General features: G+C 41.7%; 1 protein-coding gene and 1 pseudogene across 1 annotated transcript; both read left to right on the top strand.

Moving 5' to 3' along the window:
• Positions 1–133: 133 nt before the first annotated feature.
• On the top strand, positions 134–9,913 carry LOC130140639 (receptor-like protein kinase At3g21340; annotated as a pseudogene).
• On the top strand, positions 9,856–18,031 carry LOC115667061 (uncharacterized). The gene is made up of 15 exons (XM_056320564.1): positions 9,856–10,626; positions 11,016–11,071; positions 11,206–11,264; positions 11,394–11,465; positions 11,813–11,896; positions 12,213–12,320; positions 12,666–12,728; positions 12,920–13,000; positions 15,744–15,809; positions 16,323–16,478; positions 16,777–16,854; positions 17,200–17,238; positions 17,430–17,512; positions 17,705–17,777; positions 17,861–18,031. The coding sequence occupies exons 1-15, from the start codon at positions 9,992–9,994 to the stop codon at positions 18,029–18,031; spliced, it is 1,824 nt and encodes a 607-aa protein (XP_056176539.1). The 5' UTR covers positions 9,856–9,991.
• Positions 18,032–18,431: the final 400 nt, after the last annotated feature.

Below are 18,431 nucleotides of genomic sequence, written 5' to 3'. Positions count from 1 at the left end.
GGAAAAGATGAGGAGGTGATTTTCATTTCTTTTTTCTCGAGTATAATCTCTACCCAATGATCGCTTATGTTAATCAATTAGTCTTCATTTTTTTTAAGTTAACGCCAGAGAGCCAAATGAGGGTACGTTGGAAATGATAAAGAAACGACCATTTGAATACAACGAAGTCTTGCGCATCACTGAGAATTTTAAGGTGGTGATTGGAGAAGGAGGATTTGGGAAAGTATATCTTGGTACTCTTGATGATGGCTCTAAAGTTGCGGTGGAATTGCTTGGTCAGTCTTCACGACAAGGTCACAAGGAATTTCAAGCCAAGGTTAGAACATGAAATCTATTGACACCTATTTTAATTTGCCCAAAATTAATTGCACAAAAATTAGGAGTTAATTTTCTTTAATTCTTAAAACAAAAACAAAAAAATATTTCTATTTAAATACATTGCATATATATATTAGGCACATTTGCATTAATAGGACCTATTAGAACATATTTTCCTTTTTTATGAAAAAAATTAAATTAAAAAAATCCAAGTCGGGCCGGGTCGACCTGGCCCTCTTTTCTTTCCCTCCTCGCGGGCCCAGCCCGCTTCCCTTTTTCTTTTTTCCTCCCGCGGGAGCACGGCCCGGCGTGGCCCAGCTCCTTTCTCTTCCTTCTCCCCCCGCTGGCCTCTCCCTTGTTCGCCTCTATTCCTGGCCGCCGAATCGACGAACGGCCGAGCTTCCTCCGCCGTCCTCATCAGCCAAAGGATGGCCAAGGGAGCACGACAAGGGACTGGCATTCATGACCAGTCCCATCCACCCCCATTTCCCGGCCTCCTCTCTCTCCTTCTTCCTCTCTCCCCACTGTCTCTCTTCCCCTCTGATCACAAACCCCCTGCACCGGCCTAAATGGCCACAAAAGTCTTCAAGGGGCATAGGCCAGTGCAGGCCATTAAGAGGGGAGATGGGGGGCATACGTAAGCAGCCAGCGTCGGCTACATAAGCCGGCGAGAAAGAGAGAAACGGGTCGGCCGTTTGAGAGAGAGAGAGAGAGAGAGAGAGAGAGAGAGAGAGAGAGAGAGAGAGAGAGAGAGAGAGAGAGCTTACCGAGGCGACGCCGGAGCGGTGAAGGGAACCAGTAGGTCCGCCGTGACCAGCAGGAAGGCCGGAGAACCCTCAGAAGTCAGCATAGACCGGTGAGCCTCCCCGGCCTCGGCACCCCCTGTTTCGGCCTCTGTTTTTTTAGCAAGGTTTGGCCGGGACTCGGGCCGGCCGTTTCGCGCGAATCCCAGCCCATACCATCTTCGGTCCCGGCCCCTACTCGCTGTCGGAGGCAAACCGTGGCAGCCGGAGCCGACCATGTCGCCGGAGGAGGTCGAGATTCCTCGTTTTTTGTTATGCCTTCCCTCTGTTCGATGAAATGCCTCAAAGAGGCTGGGTTTGTTTTTGGTCGCCGGCCGGCGAACGGGTGGTCAGACGGCGAGCCTGGAGGTCGGAGAAGGTAATTCGGAGCTCTTTAGGTGGAGACCTAGGCCATAGGTGGCTTAGGTCGGCCGGTGAGACACCGGATCTCGCTGGCCGAGGCTCCCGCATGTCCAGACACGCGGGAGTCATCCCTGGACTGGCCTGCAGACCGTCGGACCGGTCTACAGGCCAAAAAGGGTCGGTTTGACCCTATCTAACCGGCCCTATTTTGTCTTTATTCATCGGACCGAGCCCTAATCGGGCTCGATCCGGTCTCGACCCGGGTCAATGCAATGGGTCGGGTCCGTTGACGCGGGTCGGTTCTGACCGACCTGGATCCTTCGACCTGACCTGGTTTTAATATTATATTATTATTTTATTTAAAATAATAATAATAATAATAAATTCTAAAAAAAATTTCGAAATTTTTATTTTCTTTTATAATTAGGAAATAGTTTAGAAATTAGTATTTTTGTATAATTTTCTAAATCATGTGAATTATCTGGATGTTTTATAATTTGATGTTGCATTATTATTATGCATGTTTTTCCTAACTATATGGTAGCATAAATTGTCTTATATGATAAATGTCGTATCCTTAGTTAGGATTAGAACCCTAGGATGCATATTTATCTTAACTGTTGATAGTTAATTTAATGTTTGCGCACCTACCTAATCATCTCACATGTCAGGATACAGGTAAAAAAAAAACTGCTTGAAAAAAGTTTTTCTGAAATGAAAAGGGTAAAAAGGTATCGAAAGGGCATTAGTTATCTAATTAGTGTAATCAAGTCCCCGAACTCATTTAATCTCTGGTTTGTAGGAGTTTGGTGATTCTCCCATCGCCTTACTTGGATTTCTAATCGATCGACTCCAAACCGATTAGTGGCGATTCCTAGATAAAAATCACTTGCAGGTTAAAAACCTAAACCCTAAGTCGCGATATGGTATGAGCTTGGGAGAGCCCAAGTTAAGTCCCGAATCTAGACTTAGCACGTACCAGGCGAGACCCCCTTTTTTTGATTAAAAAACGGAGGTCGATCGCGACAAAATCAAATTGAATTTCTATGAATAAATGACGCCATCCATAAAATTGACTCTTTCTTTTAGCCGACTGTTCTATTTAACCTTAACGAGTTTGTGTTTCTGTTTTTTTTTTCTATGCTGAGTGGAGGCGGGACTACTGATGATTGTTTATCATAGGAACTTGGTTTCTCTACTTGGATATTGCGATGGTGCTCATGGCATAGCACTCATTTACGAGTTCATGTATAATGGAAACCTCAGGCAACTTTTATCAGGTACACGATGCTATAGCAATATCATATTCCCCAATCGGTTGCTTCTTGAACTATATTAAACAATTATAAGAGATGTTCATAACTAGCAAGGCAACTATTATAAGAGAAGTTTAACTTGTCTCCTTCAACGTTTGCAATACGATGAAGTCCGAAAAGCATTCATTGTGGTGACTTTCTTGAGCTTATTTCTTTGTGTCTACAGAAAATAATGCAAATGTCTTGAGTTGGTCACAAAGATTAAACATTGCAGTCGATGCCGCTCAAGGTATAAATTGGATTAAGCCATTATGATCGACTTACTTTCATTAGACAAAACATTTGCAACTGCGTGGCAATCTGACATTTTCCGACTTGATGCAGGGTTAGAGTATCTGCATTTCAGTTGCAAACCGCTTATTATCCATAGAGATCTTAAAAACATCGAATATCTTATTGAATGAGCACATGCAAGCGAAGATAGCCGATTTCGGGCTATCCAAAGCTTTCGCGATCGACCAGGACTCTTACGTTTCAACTCGGCCAGCTGGCACGCCAGGTTACCTCAATCCCGAGTGAGTGATCTCAATACTCAATTACACCTGAAACTACACCTGATCATAAGTCCCGTGATTTTAATAGTCTATCATTCTCACAGCTTGGGCTAAATTGTTGTCTGTTGGGCTCCATAAGGTACAACCCTAAGAAAAAGATAATTTAATTGAAGCAGGCTTGAGGAATCTCTTTTCCCTCTGCCGGAGCCTCGGATTGTTAGGTGAATTTCTGTGATATATAACAAATAAGATGGCTTGGGCATCGGCTAAAGCGCGATCTTCGGCTCGACCAATTGCTAGGCACCTGTCTAAGTTAGGCAATTGGGATTAGGCCTGATTTCAACATTTTATTAATACTAAAGAAAGCTTTAGTTCACAATATGTTAGTATCTCTTATGCCTCTGGCTCTCCATGGTTGTGCTCAACAAATCTTGCTTTCCAACTTTCAGATTTCAATCATCTGGCAATCTTAGTCGAAAGAGCAACGTGTACAGCTTTGGGATCATACTGCTCGAGCTCATCACCGGTCAATTGGCCATCATAAGGAGCCTGAAGAGCAGCACCCACATCATCCAATGGGTGACTCCTCTCATAGACCAAGGGGATATACACAGCATTGTGGATCAGAGGCTCCAAGGCCAGTTCAGCACTGCATCGGCTTGGAAAGCGGTAGAGACAGCAATGTCCTGTGTGAGCCTGACGTCGATCGGCAGGCCCGACATAAACAATGTCTTATCTGAGCTGAAAGAATGCTTCTCTCTTGAAGCCATTGCTTCTGGGTCGGGAAAATTACCAAAAAAGTCCTCAACCTTTTGCAGTTGTGCCAATTCAGTCCTAAACCTTTTTTTTTTGCCAATTCAGTCCTAAACCTTTTGCAAACCAGCCAATTCAGTCCTTTTGGCCGGCCGGCGCTGACGTGGCCGCCGGCGGCTGACGTGGCCGGCCGGCGTCCACGTGGCAATATTTTAATATTATTTTTATTATTTTCGAATTTTTTTTCCTTTTTTCTTTTTTTTTTTTTTTCCTTCTCCCCCCTGGCCTGTCCGGCCAGGGGGGAGGCTCGCCGGCGAGGGCCCAGCTCCGGCGAGGCGAGCTGGGCCCTCGCCAGATCTGGGCGAGGGCGGAGCTCGCCCAGCCAAGGCGAGCTCCGCCTTGCCGGAGCTGGGCGAGCTCGCCATGGCTGGATGAGCTCCACCCTCGCCCAGATCTGGCGAGCCTCGCCCAGCCATGGCGAGCTCCGCCTCACCGGATCTGGGCGAGGGCGGAGCTCGCCCAGCCAAGGCGAGCTCCGCCTCGCCGGAGCTGGGCGAGGGCGGAGCTCGCCCATCTAAGGCGACCTCGCCCAACCAAGGCGAGCTCGGCCTCTCCAGATCTGGGCGAGGGCGGAGCTCGCCCAGCCATGGCGAGCTCGCCCAGCTCCGGCGAGGCGGAGCTCGCCTTGGCTGGGCGAGCTCCGCCCTCGCCCAGATCTGGCGAGGCGGAGCTCGCCTTGGCTGGGCGAGCTCCGCCCTCGCCCAGCGGCGGCGAGGCAGAGCTCGCCTTGGCTGGGCGAGCTCCGCCCTCGCCCAGCGGCGGCGAGGGCCCAGCTCACCTCGCCGGAGTTGGGCCCTCGCCGGCGAGCCTCCCCCCTGGCCGGACAGGCCAGGGGGGAGAAGGAAAAGAAAAAAAAAAGAAAAAAGGAAAAAAAATTCGAAAATAATAAAAAAATATTAAAATATTGCCACGTGGACGCCGGCAGGCCAAAAGGACTGAATTGGCTGGTTTGCAAAAGGTTTAGGACTGAATTGGCCAAAAAAAAAGTTTAGGACTGAATTGGCACAACTACAAAAGGTTGAGGACTTTTTTGGTAATTTTCCCCTTATGGGTCCCTAAAGTTGACCTCCTCGGAGTTTGATCTAGCCCCACGTGCCAGGTAGGTTGCAGAATAATCCTGCTTAGGTTTTGGCTCACTGCTTTCCGGATCTATGAGAGTGAAGTCGGATTATCGATTGGTCCGGGGATTCCTTACCTAAGGTAGCTTTTTCGCCATCCAAATAAATAAAAGGGAAAATTTCATTTTGGTACCCAAAGTGGGGCCTTTTTCTCAATTTGGTACCCAAAGTGGACATAGTCCCAAATTGGTACCCAAAGTGCCCATTAAGTTTCAATTTGGTACCCAAAGTGCCCATTCAGTCTCAATTTGGTACCCAAAGTGGACATAGACCCAAATTGGTACCCAAAGTGCCCATTTAGTCTCAATTTGGTACCCAAAGTGCCCACTCAGTCTCAATTTGGTACCTGAGTTCGCCGGCCGGTCAAATGCTCACCGTAGGCAAGAAATTCTTTGTTAGCTACTCGAAACAGTATTTTTTTACTTTTTTTATTTTTTTCCCTTTTTCTGTTTTTTTCTTTTCCTTTTCCTTTTCTTTTTTTTTTCCTTCTTCCCTCCGCCGGCCACAGCCATGGCCGGCGGAGGTCGCCGGCGTCGGGCAAGGGCGGCCCTCGCACCGGGCCGGCGAGGGTCGCTCTCGCCGCGTCGGCGAGGGTCGCCCTCGCTTGGGTCGGCCCTCGCCCGACGCGCGAGGGCGACCCTCGCCCGCCAGCGAGGGCCGCCCTCGCCCGACGCCGGCGAGGGTGACCTCGCCGAGATCCGGCGAGGGCAACCCTCGCCCTCGCCGGATCCGGGTAGGGTCGGCCCTCGCCCACCCGGGCGAGGGTGGCCCTCGCCGACGCAGGCGAGGGCCGCCCTCGCCCGACGCCGAGAGGGTGACCCTCGCCGGATCCGGCGAGGGCGAGGTCACCACCGGCGTCGGCGAGGCGGCCCTCGCCCGGGCTGGCGAGGTCGCCCTCGCTGCGTCGGGCGAGGCGGCGACCCAAGCAAGGGCCGCCCTCGCCCGACGCCGGCGAGGGCCGACGCCGGCGACCTCCGCCGGCCATGGTTGTGGCCAGCGGAGGGAAGAAGGAAAAAAAAAAGAAAAGGAAAAGGAAAAGAAAAAAAAAAAAGGGAAAAAAAAAAAAAGTAAAAATACCGTTCCTGTAGCGAATAATAATTTCTTGCCGGCCGGTGAGCATTTGACCGGCCGGCGAACTCAGGTACCAAATTGAGACTGAATGGGCACTTTGGGTACCAAATTGAGACTAAATGGGCACTTTGGGTACCAATTTGGGACTATGTCCACTTTGGGTACCAAATTGAGACTGAATTGGCACTTTGGGTACCAAATTGAGACTAAATGGACACTTTGGGTACCAATTTGGGACTATGTCCACTTTGGGTACCAAATTGAGACTAAATGGACACTTTGGGTACCAATTTGGGACTATGTCCACTTTGGGTACCAAATTGAGAAAAAGGCCCCACTTTGGGTACCAAAATGAAATTTTCCCTAAATAAAAAGATGTAATTTTTTTTTTCATGATGGCCCACCTTGTTATTAATTTGTATTTGGGATAAGTGTACTAAAACTCTAGAAATCTTAAAACTTGTCACAAAAGTTTAATTGAGTCCTAAAATTTTTAAAATGTGCAATCAAGTCCTAAAATTTGTCACAAAAAGTGCAATTGAATCCTAAAACTTTCAAAAAATGTAATCAAGTCATAAAACATGTCAGCATTTTCCTTTTGTCAAGTTGGGTGAAGTTAATGGAAGGATTTGATTGCACCAACTTAATAAGTTTTTGGACTTGATTGCAGTTTTTGAAAATCATAAGACTCAATTGTATTTTTATGACAAATTTTAGGACTTGATTGCCCTTTTTAAAAGTTTTAAAACTCAATTGTACTTTCGTAACAAGTTTTATGACTCCTGGTGTACTTATCCCTTGGTATTTAGAATGTATGATTCTGGAAGTGTGGTGAGTGTGCTGTTGTGATATGCTCCAAAAGTGCTTTCTTTGGATTTGTGACTGTAAATAAATACAAAGTTCTTTCATGTGCGTAATTCCCTATGATCTTGCGTACATTAGTATCCTCTGCATCCCGTAGATAATTTTCTTAGCTTCTAACTTTAGGGTCCATTTATTTCGTAGAAAACATTTTCTGAGATAACATTTTTCTCATTTTTTACGTTTGGTTCACTTAGGAATATGAGTTATCAAAAAATGTTTTCCAAGTTAACGGAAAATGTTTTCCTACCAAAACTTAAATCCAAGAAAATGATTTCCATTTTGAAAGAATCGGAAAATGTTATCCAAATTATGATTAGATATCAGCGCTTGGACTTCAAACTCTACACTTGGGGACAGAAACCCCAACATTGGTTTCCGGGTCCCAGTGTTCAGGATCAAATCTCCTATGGCTAGGCTCGGGACCCTAGTGCTCAGGCCTGGGCCCCTGACATGCATGCCTGGGTCCATCGAGGCCAGGCCCAAACCCCCGATGCCCCCGTACCTGATGCTTTGGCACCCGAGCTCGGGTCCATAAAAGCCATGCTTGGGTCCTCGACGCTCGAGCTCTGGTCCCGACCCTCAGGCTTGGGTCCACAAAGGCCATGTGTAAGTCATCGGCACTCCGTCTTGGATCCTTAGTTAATAAAACGTTTGTTCTTATAACAATATTTAAAAAAAATTCAAATATTTTTTTTAATTCAATTTATATTAAAAATTCGAATTTATACTATTTTTAATTCTTTTCTTTTCTTTTATTCCATTTTTATTTTTGTTAAGATGTACGCGTGAGTTGTGCCAGAGAAATCCGACATCAGATAATTGGTATGGTATAGAGCAGTTAATATATCTTAGTTGTCCCATAACTCATTGACTTAAGTTTTTGAATATAAATGGGTTCATTTGGATATGTTAACACTCTCGAATTTTGGCTCATTTAGGTGAACTCCCAGGGCAAAAGGTATCGGGCTTCTGCTTTGCATTTCTTAACAATTTTGCTTCTTCCTCGGTCGATCGTCGACCATGACGACCGGCCCTAGGCGAGGGCAACCAGTTGCTAGCCATCGCAATGGCTGTCGACAAGCCAAGAAAGAAGCAAAAAGAAAAAAGAAAAGACAAAGAAAGAAAATAAAATATTTAAATAAAAGATAATTAAATATAGGAATTTTTTTATAATTTTCCTATCGGATTTTCCTTACCAAACAATTGAAAATACTTTCGGGTCTTTTTCAAATTTCAGCCAATTACCAGAAAATAAAGTTATTTTTCTTGAAAATGACTTCCTAGAAAATGTTTTCTAGAATGATACATTTTCCTAGAAATAAATGAACCATTAGAGTTAATCAGAGTGCAAAATAAGCAAGTTTTATCTATTCGAACCTAGCCCTAGTTTTGTCACCCCTGAATTATTACTTTCTATAAAGTTGCAGTCACATGAGAAGTTAAGCGGCTTAAACTATGATCATGTGTTAAATGCAAAAGATGTATGAAGACCCGTATCTATAAAAAAACGTCTTTCTTTTCTTTTCTCTTTCATCAACTCTATTTCTACCATTCCATATTTACACAAAGAAAAAATAATTCTCTTCTCTATAGCTTTTTATTCCAATCACAAAGATGTCGGAAACAGAACGTGTCTTAGTGATATGGTATCTCGATCGGCCGGGCATGTAGTTAATATTTTGGTTTTTCAAATACACGCAAAGAGATATAGATGTAGTTTGCATGCAATTCAGTTCGAAAGGGCATATTTTAGAACTTTACGTCTGGATAGTGTAGAGCAGCGAAGCAAAGCATAGCTTTGTATCGCTTGTTGGGTTGGGTGACATGGTTTTGATATCAAATGTTCGGTTGAGAAAGCTCTGCTGATCCACATTACTAGATCTGTTGATCCACTGGTTGAGAAAGCTTTGATATTCCTTATTGAGTGTATAGATTGGTGGGCCCAGTAAGAAGAAACTTTATTTGAGATAAGAACTGTCAGAGTTTCATAATTTTTGAATGACGCTTATTTGAGTATCATAATTTTTTTTTCGTTCACTTAAGTGCAACAAATTTGATAAATCGATTACTTAAGTGCCATTGGCAATTTACCTCATTGAAAAATCTGATGTGGACGCCGGTTGTCCTACGTGACACCGTCAATATTGGCATGGACAATTTTTTTGATATTTTTTGCTCATTTAAGTGTCACAAATTTAAAAAATCAATCACTTAAATGCTATCAATAATTTGCGTCGTCGAAAGAACAAAGAAAGAATTTATAAGAGTACATAAGGTTATTGTTCAAATATATAAGGAAAAAGAAAAATATCGCAAGATTTGCCATCCTTTAAGAAAATGCAAGGGAAAAGATTCAAATTTTAAAATTAAAATCCATTACCGATAAAATGGAACTATTAACCGACACATTTGTTCATGATGATATATATTTATATATATTAGAAATAATGAAGGATATTTTGAAAAAAGAAAAAATGTTAAAATCTTCTTTATTTTATATAATAATATAGACGACACAATAAAATACGAATTGCAATGCGAAAATTGGAGCCAAACACGACCCGACACGATAACATAACTTTTTTTTTTAATGAGAATTAACAAGTTTTTGGCAATGTTCAATAATTTGACTCCATAATTTTTGTTTTTGTGTTGAGAAAAATAACAAGAGCCCTGATCTGATGATACTGTCTACTATTCCTGTCCGAAGCTTCCCTTGTCTTTCGAACTTCGCGGGGTTTTGTGCTGACTTCTTCGTCCTCCTCTCGCTCTGAACTCTGCTAGTAAGCCCCAAAGATTCCACCTTTCTGAGATTCTCGCGCACCCTTTTGTATGTCGCGCAAGCATCAGACATGAGAGCTTTGAGAAGGCTCTGCACCCACAAGCACCTCCTCCATCCCACCACATTAACCACATCCCTCGCGTTCTTCAAGCCCATCCAGAACCCCCGTTTCTACCGCGGCGTTCACTCCACAACTCACCGCCTTCTCCCGCAAAAACCCAGTCTCGCGTCCTTGTTCTCGAGTTCTAAGTCGGAGATGAGCGACACTGTTCACACTGTTGAGGATATCTACAACCCTGCCAACCGCTGCGTCGGAAGCAGTGACGGAGAAGCAGGGTCGGGTCCTGAGAACGAAGCGAGAAGTGGGAACGGCGAGATTTCCGAAGAAAGGAGGCATTTTGGGGGCGGGAGGAGTTCTTATGCTGGGAGTGGGAAGAAGGGTAAGAAGAGGGGTTGTTGGGTTTGTTCGGATTGCGGGTACACAGATGGACAGTGGTGGGGTTCTTGCAGGTCGTGCCACAGCGCCGGGACGATGAAGCAGTTCGCGGTGGAGGAGAACGGTGGCGGGAGTGAGAAAGCGAGGGGTTTCAAGGTTTCAGAGAATGTGGTGAGGTCGTGGATGCCGCAGCGGGCTGGCGAGGTGCGGCTGCTGCGGTTGACGGATGTGAATAGGGGGGTGAATCAGTTAGAGTGGCGGATTCCTCTGTAAGTTTGTTCTGTTCTCGGAAATTAATACTGGTTAGCTTTGGACCTATATGCAGCTGCTACAGAAAGATAAATAGTTGAAGAAAGTTGTTGTTTAGTTGAATTTATTGTCTTCTACATTTGACATGATTTATTTCGTAACGTCTTACCAGGAGTTGGATCATCGGGCACTATGTGGTGATTTTGAAATTTCTGATGAAATTTTTCTGGAATGATAGTGTTATTTAGTAATATGAGAGTGAAGATATGACTTTTGGTCCTGATTTGATGAAACCATTCATGCTGGTTGTTCTAACACATTAGTACTTCTAATAATTAATATTGGAAGAAACACATGTGTCGCCCAAATTCTGTAGAGTAAATGGTCTCTTGGGGTGCTTGATATTTAGGTATGGAAACTTTGGGGAGGAGGTTTCAAGAGTGCTAGATGGTGGTCTTGTGCCAGGTATGACCTACTTTTTTACTGTATGGTCCGCATGAATCTTCTGCTGTACTAAAACTTTCACTTGAGATATACGGAAGTTTTGAAGAATTTAATTATATCAAAGCTATTGATTTTGCTGCATTGTGGCTCTAAAGGTTCCTTAATCTTGGTGGGAGGTGATCCTGGTGTTGGCAAAAGTACCCTGTTGCTGCAGGTAATGTACTTATAGGATTCATCAGATATTTCATCAAAATATTATTAGTTTTCTACATATCTATTTCCTAATCTAACCATTGTGCTCTACCGAGTCCACATCTCATATATTGCATCTTTCTATTGGAAGATGGCTGCAATGATTGTTGAAGGGCACGATCTTGGCAGATTGGCTCCAGTTGTATACGTCTCTGGGGAAGAGGTAAATGGAGTTTTCATGTTAGCCTGCTGCTGGTCTTTGTTGTCGAGCATATTCTTTTTTTGTCACCAGATTAAATTTTTTATAGCTTCTTCAATGGTTTTTCTTGATTGTTAATTGCAATATGCTCTTCCACATTTTCTGTATTAGGCTTTCTATCCTATAACTGGCTTGCACAATACCATTTAGCCATGAGACAATGTTGCTCAAGGGGGCTTGACAGAAAGCTACATTTTATAATGACTTATATAGATTTTCCTCTGATACGCTTCTGCTGTATATGCTGCTTATCTTTTTTCCTTTTTGGCCAACCTGTATATTTTTGAGGACTCTCTTTAATTTTGTGGTAGAGTGTGGAGCAAATTGGAAGCAGAGCTGACCGTCTAGGCATTAGAACTGAAGAACTGTATGTGTGCTCAAGCACTGCTATTGAGGTAGGTGCAAAGTCAGGACCTTTGCTGAGCAGTTATTTATACCTCTCCAATTGCTTTCACAATTTGTCCTGATTTTTCATGTGTGAATTGGATTGGATCCTTGAGCTGCCATTAGTAAACTGATAGACCCAAAGTTCAATAGAGATCATGATTCCTTAGAAAGCAATCGAACATGTGCTTCATAAAGGAACCTTTTATGGGTTGTGTACATGCAAAAATTGTCTATCTGTTAGGATATGAAAAGTCCAGATCTATTGCAAATTCAAAACGTGCTGATTAAGCATTTGTGAAGCCTGACATGCGTTTTGTTCTTCAGGACATACTAGAAAAAATTCAAGTTCTTTCACCTCGAGCTTTAATTGTTGATTCAATTCAGACAGTTTATCTAAAAGGAGTGGCTGGAAGTGCTGGAAGTCTCTCACAGGTAACATCTTTGAAATCTTTCCCCCCCCTCCCTCTCCCTCTCGCAAGGACGCAAAAGTGGATCTAAGTTCAGCATATTAGCAATTTCAGTATAGGGCACTCTAATTTGTTTAGTGATATGTTGCCAATGGTTCTTTTGCCCATGATTTTTCCACTTCTCTTGTAAGATTGACCGGTATTTTCTAGAATGTGGTTGTCATCACATATTTAAGTGTGCTTTGCTGGACGTTTCTATTGGTTAACCAAGTACTTTCCCCGATTTTGACAGTACTGATATTGATGGCTTGTTTAGACTCTGTATTCATGCACCCAGGAGATATATGTGAATGACATTGATGTGTGGCAGGTGAAAGAATGTACATTAGCATTGGGTCGTTATGCAAAGAAGACGAACATTCCTGTTATATTGGTATCCAAAATCTTTTAGTCTCACTGTCTTCTACGTGATAAATCACCTACAAATTTGGAGTGCTATCTGGCATTATAACGATTATGTCAGCCCATACATCTTTACTTGGTGATATTCAAGTTGATGTAACAATCAATCTTTCTAGAAAGTTTTGCTTATGTGATTCCACCCTTGTTTATTGTGTTTTCCAGAGTGGACATAGCACAAAATCTGGAGAAATAGATGGTCCCGGAGTTTTGAAGCACATTGTGGATGTCATTTTGTTACTGAAAGTTGGTACCTTTATCAACATGTCATTTTAAGTACTGATAGTGAATTTGCTGAAGCTGTTGCATGATTGTAGCATCTCATTTTAGGTATTCCGCAGTCACTTAATGCATTCTTTTACTGTCGTTGAAGTTATTTGATTCCAACTTAGCAATTCAAGTTCCCTTCACATAAGATGGGTCAATTAGTTGAGGCGATCCATGTGCCAACCTTTCTAGAGGTGAATTACCAAGGGAAAGCTAATGGATTATTAGGCGGGCACAAATGGTTACTCATCAAAAAGATGGTGTTGGGGTCTAGCATGGACTCTCTCGGGCCCATCCCAATCCTAACTTTAGATTTTGATTTAATCATTTTCAAACATGCAATTCAATTCATTTAGGAGCCGCCACTAATCTATTATGGGTCAATTAGAAACCCAATAAAATGTGGGAGTACATTTCACTTCTATGAACTAGAAATTCATAGATAAAAGTATTTGATTAAGCTAGATAAATATAACAGGCATTTTTGTGCCTTCTCACTTTACTTCAAAAATGTTTTCAAAGTGGTCTTAGATTTAATCTTAAACTGCTAATATGCAGTGGCTGATCATGCGATGCGTAAACAAGAACGTAACACTCAATAATCAAAGCAAGAAATAAATTTTTTGAGAAGATGAAACAATTCTGATTGGCTGAGCAAATCAAGAGCAAAGTTACGTTACGAAAATTCTACAAAACGTTAACTAGAAAGCAAAAACATGACTTCTAAACGTAACTATCCAATGATAATTAATTGTTTTTGGGTTTTTCTTATTTAGAATAAACCTAACTTACAATCTAATGTGCATTGATGAACTAATATGAAATCTAAATCATGTATATGTTATGTTACAATTAAATTGAACTCAACCTATATGCAATTGCAATGACGTGGAATGAGATCAATTATGAATTAACCCTATTATTTAAACTTCATGAAAGACTATTTGCTTTTGTGTTTTCTTTATTATAAATAAACATGACCTAATGCAATGTTAATTCTTTTTTATATTTTCTTTTTATGCAATGTAACATGAATAATGCATGAGATGGAATCATTTATTAAACCTATCTGCGTGATGTGATTTTTACCAAGACACTAACATTAAATTATGAGACTCACTAAATGGCGAGCAATATGACATGCATATTTTGAGACTAACTAATCCTACATGCAATCTACGTGACTTGAATGACATATTTTTGTTTTATTTTAAATGAAAACTATAAACTATCTTAAGTTTATATGGATTCTAATATGCATTATCCTAAACATGAATTATGAATGTACCTAAAATTTAAATATTCAATTGACATGGGACGTGCGATATGCATGATGATTAATATACCTGACGCATTGAAATATATGTTATGTTCAAAATTCATCAATATAATTCAAGCATAAAAATTCACACGAGACAATGTTGGGGGTCCGACCTTTAGGCTCGGAAGTCCAATGCCCTAACAAGTCTAAATCAATACAAGATAATTAAGACATAGTAAATAACGTAATGTTTTATACTAAATAACATGCAACCAAAACTATATACTAAATATTAAAACACCACATAAATTAAACCAACCTTTAGACCTACCCTGATTAGGATTACCCATGGATTGCTAAAAGATACCCAAGTAAGGCAAGGGCGGCCGGAGATTTGCGTAGACCTGGGAGCTCTGCGGGCGCGGTGCCGAGGTTCATTGGTGAGGTCTCGACGGGCAAGACTGAGCAGGGGCAAGGTTGGGCAATGGCGAACAAGGAGCAACAGCTGCGCCATCATGAGGGTTTGCCGGGCTGAGGACCAACGGTGGATGTCTGGCGTTCTCTCCTGTTCATTATGAACGTTATTGAGAGCAAATGATGCTTATATAGGCATAGATGGGCTTTTTTCAAGATATAATTTTCCTAAATTGCACCAAAGAGATTATGTGATATATTCATTGTAGGAAATTAGGATATCTCTCTTAATCTTCTGTCACGAATATGCCCTCTTGACTTCCAAATTTGACCAAAAAATTAAATCTCTCCTAGGTTAGGACATGTGCAAGGCACATGCAAATTTCGGCCAGTAGAGAGGATTAAGACTTGGCCGAATTTAATGAGGCCCGCGTGCTTATTCCTGAAAAGTCAATTAAGCTCAGAACTTTCCTACTTAAATGTGCTCAGCTCCAGACTAATTATAATGCAATTTATGTGATCTTATTACTATTAAAATGCTTCTAACATGAAAATGCAAATCATTAATATTTTTGTTTAAGGTCGGGGTCGACTCTTAATTTTCTTATGAAATAAATGACTAAATAAGATCGTTAAAATTTAGGTGACGACAATCTAAAAAAATTATCCGGTAGCTACTAGAATGATTTTTTGTCTTAGGGATTGCAACTGCTTATTTCAGCAAAATAAGTTTCGTGTTATGAATCATAACTTATGATTTTGTGAATTTTTTTTGTTTGTCTCATTCGTCTCTTCTATGTACACGTATGTGCGGTGCTTACAGGGATCAAACTCCCGACCTAACACTCTCCGGCCCCATGCCCCCAATCCCTTTACCAGCAGAGTCGCATGCCTGTTGGCTATGATCTCATGTATTTCTTTCGATGATAACTGCAGAAGTTTTCTCTTTGACTTATCGTACTTGGTTTAGGTATGCTACATGTATGAGCTTCTTGACAAGTTAGTGCTTTCCACTATCTTAGTAAAACTCCTCTCTTGATTTCTTAGGGAGAGAAGCACTCCACCCATCGTCTGCTGCAATCCGTGAAAAATCGCTTTGGGTCCACCGATGAGGTACGCATTCTGTTAATGTTTTATGTTAGCACATGGACCAGAATTCATGCTGTTTGCTTTTCTTTGTTTATGCAGTTGTGTGTATCTTGGACTATTCTTTTGTTCGGAATGCTGTTTCACTGAGATATATTTGACATTAAATATTTGCTTTATTAGTTTGCTTTGGGACACATCTAGATCGTGTTTACCAAAGTTGATCTCTTAAACTTTTTCAAGTCATCTTGATACAATTATGGATAGAAGGAACACATATGCGTTTGAAAGTGTTTGCTCTGGGTGACTGTTGCTCCATCTTGGAGCTTCATTTTGTATGGTTCATTAAACTATTGCACTCCCTCTTTTTCATCCCTCTCCTTCTAGATGCAAGTTTACTCCCTCTCTCTCATACACACTGCGTGCTAATTTCAAGCGTCTGCAATGCTAAAAGATTTTCGGCATGCTAGAATATCCCTATTTCTAAAGCGGAGAAGAACTCTCAAGGTATTGTGACGCTTCTTTTTCTCCATAATGTAGCTTGGGGTATTTAAAATGTCACAATCGGGACTGGAAGCTGTCTTGAATCCCAATGAGATCTTATTAAGTGAAGAGCATTATGAATCAGAAGTTATGGCTGGACTAGCTGTTGCTGTAGTGATGGATGGATCTCGAACCTTTCTTCTCAAAATTCAGGTAGATTTTCCATAATCGGTTTCCGTTATCCTACTTTAGCCACCATTCACACATGAAGCTTCTCATCCCGATGATTTAATAATATCTCTGGGTCCATCTTTCCAAATGAACTTTAAGTTAGCAACTACTTTGAGGAGATCTGAACTTTTCGGAAACATTTATTTTGGAGAGGCTAAGTTTACATACATTTTTTCTTCAGCCACGATGCTAATGCCTGTTCTAGCATCATCCTTGCTGTTGACTCTGCCACGTGGTGTTATTTCTTGTCTTCATTTTGACTATTGTAACTTCGCTGTAGGCTTTATGTTTACCTAGCTCAAAAATTTTTCGGCACATCAATGGCATCCTACGAAGCAGAGCAGAAATGATTATTGTGGTTAGTGATACTCTGTTTTCCTTTATTATTTTTCTTTTTGGGTATGAGAATGATATATCTCCGAGAACAACCCCTCTACATAAGAAGCTGCATCATAACCAAACATGTATATTTATTATCTGAGGCCAGGAACTGAGGCTATAAAATTTGTTTGTGCTTGTATGCACATGAATTCTAAAGTTGTCTTTTTTGCAATTTGGTAAACGGCTGGAGAATCAAGCATGGAAGTACGGTAATTGGCCATTTGATTTTGGCCTAATTTATTGAGCTGAACTGTAAGTTTCTATCCCCTGCATGGAGAAATCTGGAAGCAAAGCTAACTATTGTCAGGTGTGCTCTTTGTAGGCTTTACTAGAGCAAGCTGGTTTAAAGCTTCAGAAAACTGTAAGATAAATTAATCTTTTCTAGTTGTTTATGCCAGCGCTAATTAAATACTGTCTCCCTCTTACACATATTACCGGACTTTAGCATCTGGCTTGATATGTCAATCAATTATGGCTCCTAAAAAATGTGAAACTACAAAAATAAGGTTTCTGAGTATCTTGTATAATTGTAATTGATATTTCCTCCTCTAGGCCACCTTTTTAAATGTGCTGAGTGGAGTGAAACTATCAGAGACGGCTGGTGATCTTGCCATAGCAGCAGCAATCTGCAGCAGGTGCTTCTCTCTGTCATTTTCTTGATATCCATTATTCGCATGAAAGAAAAGTACAATGCCGCTAAAAATACGAGCTTTTATGGCATTGATTTCGCTTTCCTGGCACCAATCAATTTAGTGCATTGATGTGTTGTTCATTAACTTAAAATCTTTTCTTTCCTTCCCTTTTGCATTTTCATGCGCTCACTTTAGCTTGTTTGAGTTTCCCATTCCCTATGGCGTTGCTTTTATTGGAGAGATTGGCCTCGGTGGCGAGCTTCACATGGTAAGATCAAGTTTCCGAATGTTTTTAGTAGACACATCTCATTTCACTAAGGCAATTCCAAATTTCCCCCTTCACATCTCTAGGTTCCTAGAATGAAGGAGAGGGTGCACATTGTGGCAAAGCTTGGATATAAGATGTGTATCGTCCCAAGGTCAGCCGAGCAGGTTCTCGCGAATTCAGCCTTTGATGGCATGGTCATCATAGGGTGTCGGAATTTGAAGGAAGTCATAAACACCGTGTTTACCCCCATATAATGACTGAGGCGAGATTGGTTTGCGATCAATCATGCATACTCAAGAGGGATTTGACAATTACAGATCACATTGAAGTCTCCACACTCACATGGTTGAAAAGGTCATGTCTGTTAAGAGCTTGGAGGGGTGTGTTTGATATGCAGGTTGCACTCTTTTATATCAGAAGATAAAAAACTTAGGCTGTGAAGTTGAAAATGTAAGTATCTCTTTGATATCGTCAACGTCTTTTTTGCGGTATAGTTTTTGTATTGACGCAGGTCGTGTAAAATGATCAGGGACAGTGTCAAAATGCCTGTTTTGCAATGTAATATGTAGTTCCCTGGAGTATTTTACTGCACATCTATGTGCAAAAAACTTGCAGATGGTATCACATTTTCAATTTTGGATTTCAGATCTCGTT

This window comes from Syzygium oleosum, unplaced genomic scaffold, assembly GCF_021117445.2.
Source record: "Syzygium oleosum isolate NSW1041296 unplaced genomic scaffold, Sole_v2.1 Sole_v2.20, whole genome shotgun sequence".
NCBI classification, from domain to species: Eukaryota; Viridiplantae; Streptophyta; class Magnoliopsida; order Myrtales; family Myrtaceae; genus Syzygium; species Syzygium oleosum.
This window is presented reverse-complemented; position numbering and strand designations above follow the sequence as displayed.

What these genes read in the sequence shown, in the direction of transcription:
- LOC115667061 (XM_056320564.1), top strand. Translation starts at nt 9,992, where the DNA reads ATGAGAGCTTTGAGAAGGCTCTGCACCCACAAGCACCTCCTCCATCCC. An exon ending in CGAACATTCCTGTTATATTG is followed by an intron (nt 12,729 to 12,919) that starts GTATCCAAAATC and finishes TGTGTTTTCCAG; the next exon opens with AGTGGACATAGCACAAAATC. An exon ending in GTTTAAAGCTTCAGAAAACT is followed by an intron (nt 17,239 to 17,429) that starts GTAAGATAAATT and finishes TTCCTCCTCTAG; the next exon opens with GCCACCTTTTTAAATGTGCT.